General features: G+C 49.2%; 3 protein-coding genes and 2 pseudogenes across 3 annotated transcripts; 3 read left to right on the top strand and 2 right to left on the bottom strand.

The window, feature by feature from the left end:
• The first annotated feature begins 1,659 nt into the window (after window positions 1-1,659).
• LOC149278913 (histone H1 pseudogene) lies at window positions 1,660-2,283 on the top strand (annotated as a pseudogene).
• Window positions 2,284-2,767: 484 nt separating this feature from the next.
• LOC149278912 (histone H3) lies at window positions 2,768-3,178 on the bottom strand. Its single transcript, XM_089501544.1, has one exon. It carries the CDS (start codon window positions 3,176-3,178, stop codon window positions 2,768-2,770), a length of 411 nt encoding a protein of 136 aa, XP_089357670.1.
• A 779-nt stretch (window positions 3,179-3,957) lies between these two features.
• Window positions 3,958-4,269, top strand: LOC149278911 (histone H4). Its single transcript, XM_089501602.1, has one exon. It carries the CDS (start codon window positions 3,958-3,960, stop codon window positions 4,267-4,269), a length of 312 nt encoding a protein of 103 aa, XP_089357728.1.
• An 890-nt stretch (window positions 4,270-5,159) lies between these two features.
• Window positions 5,160-5,541, bottom strand: LOC149278910 (histone H2B 1.1-like; annotated as a pseudogene).
• A 349-nt stretch (window positions 5,542-5,890) lies between these two features.
• Window positions 5,891-6,283, top strand: LOC149278909 (histone H2A type 2-B). The gene has a single exon (XM_089501601.1). The coding sequence runs from the start codon at window positions 5,891-5,893 to the stop codon at window positions 6,281-6,283; it is 393 nt and encodes a 130-aa protein (XP_089357727.1).
• Window positions 6,284-7,010: the final 727 nt, after the last annotated feature.

Below are 7,010 nucleotides of genomic sequence, written 5' to 3'. Positions count from 1 at the left end.
AGTCGCCGTCAGGGAGCTGTGTGAGCTTTCTCAATCCGCACGGAGAAGCGTCCCCTCCTGTTACGTGACAATTAAAGGAACGTTTGCAACGTATTTTGTTCGTTCTGAATGTCTTAATTATGCTTGAGAAAAAAAAAAAGGTTTTACAACTGCAAAAATAACGTATTTATCTTTATATATTTAATATAAAACAAACACGTACGTATTAACCTAACATTCGGCACCCTCTCCTCGCCGGCATTCATTTATCACAACACCAAGTCAATGAACGCCTGAACAACTGCCAAACCGCAACCAATCAATACCCCGGGACTGCTGCCAAACCGCAACAAGAACACCGGGACTGCTGCCAAACCGCAACAAGAACACCGGGACTGCTGCCAAACCGCAACAAGGACACCGGGACTGCTGCCAAACCGCAACCACTCAATACACCGGGACTGCCGTCAGGTAGTAGACGGCTAGATAGTCCCTCCCCTGTCTCTGTATTGGTGCCGGCTGCTGAAGAGGAAGCCCCGCCCTCTTAAGTAAGTCTGGTGCCGGCTCACCCTTCGAAGGGCTGATTACAGGGCAGGGGGAGGCGGGCACGCTAGTCCTTGTCAACTCTGCTGCTCTGGGCCCCCAATATTAACGTATAGTCATAAGTCAGGCTGTGTGTTACTATACAGAGGTCAGTCTATATGATCATAGATGTAAAGCTGTGTTTTACGGAGTTCACACAAGCACACACGCACACACACAAACAATTCACAAGGATCTTTCCTGTTATTTTCCCTTTCTAGTTCTATACACACGCACTCACGTTAAAGAAATAGTATATACATCATTAATACACAGTGATGCATGCACACAAACACATTCTCACGCATAACCCTTTCCTCACTGACGTATGCTCACGCGCTAATACACACAAACACACTCTCGCACATAAAACGTCCTGATAAGACAAAACCTAATCTTAATAATTACTTTTATTATTTTGAATAATAAATAAATAATATAATACGTTAATAATAAATAACCCCTAAGTAAACTCCTGTCAACTACGAGTCCTAAGACCGGCAGGCAGCCAGGCACTAGCAGTAGAAATACAATTTATTTTAAATTATTTAATTATTACTTGAAAATATTCATAATTTTTAATGTTATTCTTTAATGTATAAATATTAGGCTATTCTTAATATAATAATTAATGATTGGGTTATATAAATTTACGATTAAGCTTAAGGGTAAATTAATCTTTAATAGGTGATATTAAAGAAATTATTTTATTAATTATCTGTATTCATTATTTTATTTATTTATTATGTCACACCTCTTGGGTGCTGTTCCCTGGCAGTTTTTTTTGGGGGGGGTGGGGGCTGCACGGTGTAGGAAATTCAACTGCTTTGAATTAGAAGTGTGATGAGACGTTTACGAGCAAACGGTTAGTATATTTTCCGTTCAAACCCCCCTCCCCCTGACTGCAAATCCGGCGATGCCCCGGCGATCGGCAGCATGGGGAGGTTTCAGAAACGGCGTCCAATCATAGACTCGCAGGTTACTGCTCATGAACCAATGAATGTGCGGCAGCTCGTCTATAAAAGCCAAACTTCTGGCGGTTTAACCCCGTGTTGACGTGCGATTTCAACTGTTTTGTGGCGGTATCCAGGCATTGAGATGGCCGAGACAGCTCCTTCCCCGGCAGAAACCTCTTCCAAGAAGAAACAGCCGAAGAAGCCGGCAGCTGCAAAAAGCCGTCCTGTGAAGTCCGGTCCCAGTGTCTCCGAGCTTATTGTGAAAGCAGTCTCTGCGTCCAAGGAGCGCAGCGGAGTGTCTCTCGCAGCTCTTAAAAAAGCACTCGCTGCTGGCGGCTACGACGTAGAAAAGAATAACAGCCGCCTGAAGCTCGCTCTCAAGGGTCTGGTGTCTAAAGAGACCCTGATCCAGCTGAAAGGCAGCGGTGCCTCTGGCTCTTTCAAGCTGAACAAGAAGCAGCTGGAGACCAAAGAGAAGACATCAAAGAAGGAAACTCCCGTAAAGCCTAAAAAAGTAGCCCCTAAGAAGGTTGTGAAGTCGCCCAAGAAAGCCCCTGCAGGAGTGAAGAAAAGCCCGAAAAAGATCAAGAAACCGTCGGCCGCTGCCAAGAGTCCCAAGAAGCCTAAGGTTGTTAAGGCGAAGAAAGCTGGCAAGAGCCCAGCTAAGAAGGCCACAAAGCCCAAGGCAGCCAAAAGCCCCGCTAAGCCCAAGGCTGCCAAAAGCCCCGCAAAGCTCAAGGCTAAGAAGGCAGCCCCCAGAAAGTGAGGAGGGGGCGGGGTTTTGGAGCGCCTCTGGTGTGTGCTTTCCCACTTAGTTCTTCACACAAAAGGTTCTTTTCAGAACCATCATATCCTCCGAAAAAGAAAAAAAGCGTTTAATCACCCGGCCGCGGCTATGTGGGCCACCCGCTGAAGGCCTGGCCCCATACTTGTGCGTGAAGCGTGGGTTGACATTCGGCTAGCGCTCTCTCGCTCGGAGCTCTGTCCGTAACAGAATAGAGATAAGGGGCGGGCTTAAAGATTGTGCTTTGCCGTTACTCGTTATGCCCAGCCGGGGACTCGGCCGCTCAACGGCTCGCTCGGTAGTGGGATAATGGTGTGGGAAATTTCAAGCTTGGGCGCGAGCAACAGGGTTCATTTCGTGCATGCGAAGGGAAACACAAAACACAAGCTCGTTTGAATGACAATGTGGTGGCTCTTAAAAGAGCCTTTGTGAGGGGGGAAATCGCGTTCGCCCACACCGCGTTTACTTAGGCACGTTCACCTCTGATCCTGCGAGCCAGTTGAATGTCTTTTGGCATGATAGTAACCCGCTTAGCGTGAATAGCGCACAAGTTGGTGTCTTCGAAAAGCCCCACCAGGTAAGCCTCGCTGGCTTCCTGGAGAGCCATAACAGCAGAACTCTGGAAACGTAGATCGGTTTTGAAGTCTTGAGCAATCTCACGGACCAGCCGCTGGAAAGGCAGCTTCCGAATAAGCAACTCCGTAGACTTCTGGTAACGGCGGATTTCCCTTAGAGCTACGGTGCCCGGGCGGTAGCGATGTGGCTTCTTCACGCCCCCGGTAGCTGGAGCGCTTTTCCTCGCAGCTTTGGTCGCCAGCTGCTTCCGAGGAGCCTTTCCTCCGGTGGACTTACGGGCTGTCTGCTTGGTGCGAGCCATGCTGCTGCGTGCCGATTCACCGACGGATACAACGTAACTGTAACGATTCTGTGGCCAACTCAATCACTTTATAGAGTAGCGGTAAATGTGATTGGATACGCTTAATCACGCCCCTCTTTTTCATAGGCTAGGACGATGGATTGAAAAAGCCAGCCTTTGATCAAGAGACTTCGGTGTGGAGCGTTATCTTTTTTTTATTTATTTAAATTAAATGCTCGAATCGGTCATGTATTCGTTAGCTGCGGTTCTTTTTTTATTTATTTCTTCTCCTCTCTTTTGTTCAGCCTCCTACCTAGTGAAACTGTGTACTGGCTGACCGTTAACAGCGATACGGCGACAGCTAAAAGCCCGCCTTTATCTTGGCCGCCGTTTGGCGTTTATTTACAGCGATATGCTGCCACCTAGTGGTAAATGAGGGATCGTCGAAAGCGATCACGTGGAGGTGAGGGAGGCAGAAGCTTAAGGTACTTGATGCAGTAGAGAGGTTTGATTAATAAAGGCTAGGCATCTTTGAAAGCAGATGCGGGCTTGGTGTAGGGAGTGGCGCAAAGGAGGTTGGTTTGAATTGTTCATATCCGGCTTTCTAAATAGCCAATCGGTGTCTGAGGCACGCTTGGAAGCTTCTCCAGCCAACCAACGTGAAGCATATATTCAAATAGCAACGCCCCCTTGAGGCATCATGGTGCGGTTCCCTATCAGGTCCGTCAAGTACGTATAAAAGAAAGCGGGCTGGCCATTAGCGAGTTTTGTGCTGTGGAACTCGTGAAGTAAGCGTGATCATGTCTGGCCGCGGCAAAGGAGGTAAGGGACTCGGAAAAGGTGGCGCAAAGAGGCACAGGAAGGTGCTTCGGGATAACATCCAGGGTATCACCAAGCCTGCTATCCGCCGTTTGGCTCGCAGAGGAGGTGTAAAGCGTATCTCTGGGCTGATCTATGAGGAAACCCGTGGTGTGCTCAAAGTGTTTTTGGAGAACGTGATTCGTGACGCAGTCACTTATACTGAGCATGCCAAGAGGAAAACCGTTACCGCTATGGACGTGGTGTATGCCTTGAAACGCCAAGGCCGTACTCTGTACGGTTTCGGAGGTTAAGCTTGTTGACTCGTGACCCTGAAACACCCAACGGCTCTTTTCAGAGCCACCCACACCCTCTCTTAGGCTATGATCATGTTGTCCTTGTGTCTGCCCGTGCTTTTCTATGCACACCTTGAAATACCCAGCTGAACAGTGCCTGGGTCTGGCTATAGATTGAGCTACAGGCAGGATCGGAGTGCTGGGAGTTGGGCCCGTTTGCAGAACATGTGCCGGGATCGGCAGCTGGTGTCCACCAAAGGCTTGCGCGGGGCTCACTTGAATGGGGGCCGGGACGGCCCAGGTTTAATAGGTGCCGTCTGTGGTAGTTATCTGTATTCTGTATGTCCCGGTATGTGGGTGAATTTTATTATGCATTTGTCGTCCCCTCATGTGTTATCCTGTCCGTGTGCCACATGTCCTCCCCACGACACAACCGAGTTATGTATTTGGGAATGCCCGTATACTACAGCGCCACCGAGGTTCCTGAAGAGCTGTGTCCTCTACCAGGATCACGCATTGTCCTTTTCAGGACAATAGACCCACGATATAGCTCAGCTTCGGTTAGCCACAGTGGTAAAGAAGCCCCTTCTCTCTGCAACGCTGGTTCTGTCTGGCGGTGAAGGGGTTAATCTCCGGCGTCCCAGCAGGAGAAATCAGCGATTAGCTGGAATACCCAGTCAGAGTACAGGTCGGTGCCGTCACAGGAGCCCCTTCACCTTTGGCTTCTCTTCCCAAGCAGTCTGGATACCCCAGCTAACCTGGAGGAGTGAGAAGCACATTTCAATGCTCTTCCCAGAGCTAGTATGTCCCCGACAAAAGCGCTAGATCAGTTACATAGCTCTGAGATGGACGATGTGGGTGGCTCTCAAAAGAGCCTTTGTTTAAAAAGTGAAAGAACGAGGAGAACTTTACTTGGCGCTGGTGTACTTAGTAACAGCCTTGGTGCCCTCTGAGACAGCGTGCTTGGCCAGCTCTCCAGGAAGGAGGAGGCGTACAGCAGTCTGAATCTCCCGAGAAGTGATGGTGGAACGCTTGTTGTAGTGGGCTAGGCGTGAAGCTTCCCCGGCAATGCGCTCAAAGATGTCATTGACAAACGAGTTCATGATGCCCATGGCCTTGGAGGAAATGCCAGTGTCGGGATGCACCTGCTTCAGTACCTTGTAGACATAAATCGCGTAGCTTTCCTTTCTGCTCTTCTTGCGCTTTTTCCCCATCTTTTTTCTGGGTCTTCGTAACAGCTTTCTTAGAGCCTTTTTTCGGAGCGGGCGCAAATTTGGCTGGATCAGGCATTGCGTCTGCTTTCCTTTCAACACGCAATTCAAGAGACCGTGATTAACACTGAAATTACTGCGCCAGGCCCTTCCCTTTATAGGCACCGCATGCAAATAAGGCCGTTCTGCTGTCTCGCGTCCGATTCGATGAGGTTGTCACGTGAGCAGATGCGGCCGCCCATGAACCGCAGTGCCTACACCGATTGGTGTCTCAGACTATTTCCACCCGATTGGCTGTTTTGTAAAGGAACCAATCAGCGACGAAGAGCGTCACGGGGGAAGCTACAAATAACAGGGTAGGTGAGCGGTTTATCTTCGTAAGGAACTTTGCAGTTAACTGACTGATTAGGCGGTTGTTGAGCGAAAGCATGTCTGGCAGAGGAAAACAAGGTGGAAAGGTTCGCGCTAAGGCAAAGACACGTTCTTCCCGTGCTGGTCTGCAGTTCCCTGTCGGCCGTGTGCATAGGCTTCTTCGCAAGGGTAATTATGCCGAGAGAGTAGGCGCCGGCGCACCCGTGTATCTGGCAGCGGTGTTGGAGTATCTGACTGCTGAGATACTGGAGTTGGCTGGTAACGCTGCACGTGACAACAAAAAGACCCGTATCATTCCTCGCCACCTGCAACTCGCCGTTCGTAACGACGAGGAGCTCAATAAGCTGCTCGGAGGAGTCACCATTGCTCAGGGAGGTGTTCTACCCAACATCCAGGCCGTGCTCTTGCCCAAGAAGACAGAGAGCCACAAACCTGCCAAGAGCAAGTGAGTTCAGTAACCGGTAACCGCAGGGCACTTAGCAAACATCACCAAAGGCTCTTTTCAGAGCCACCCATAATCTCTGGAACAAGCTATATCTGTCTTGCTATAAACATACTGCAAACTTCTTTAAAGGCAACTGCTTTCCACTGCAGTTTTCCAGCCCGATGTTTAGTTGGTGAGCTTAACGGTGGCTAAACACCATTCATACAAGCTACATCATACACCCTACCGCCCCCCCCCCCCCGGCCGTTTCTGGGTTAAAATTCGAGGCAAAGCTGCCAGCACTTAAATGGATAAATATGGTTCTCAAGAAAGGTGGGTGGGCAAGTGCTACCACACGGTGGCAGCATTGCATAGGAAATTGTGGTTTACCGCAGATTAAAGTGGCAGAAGCCGGGGAATCCCTCAGCTGTGTGATGATCGTGTAGCTGGCAATGGTCTGGGGAGCGTATTAATGAATTTGATAATCACTGTGAGAGAGACCCGTGAGTAGCTCCATTGTACACATCTCCCTTGCCTCTGAAAGCTTAATTGCTAAGAAGGGATTAACCCTTCATATACCCCAAAGTAGTGATGCGAAGTTCAGATCAGTAAAGTGAATCGGATCATTTCGAGTCATTCATTGAAATGATCCGATTCATGATCCGAATCTTCGGGTCACTCAGTGTGACTCATAGGAGTTAGTGTTTCCCCAGTCCCTCCCTGCAGTCGAACTAACGATTGGCCCCGCCCCT

This window comes from Sceloporus occidentalis, unplaced genomic scaffold, assembly GCF_023333645.1.
Source record: "Sceloporus occidentalis isolate IW3139 unplaced genomic scaffold, rSceOcc1.0.p SCAF_176, whole genome shotgun sequence".
Lineage (NCBI taxonomy): Eukaryota > Metazoa > Chordata > Lepidosauria > Squamata > Phrynosomatidae > Sceloporus > Sceloporus occidentalis.
Note: the sequence above shows the minus strand (reverse complement) of the source record. Positions and strands in the feature narration are given on the sequence as shown.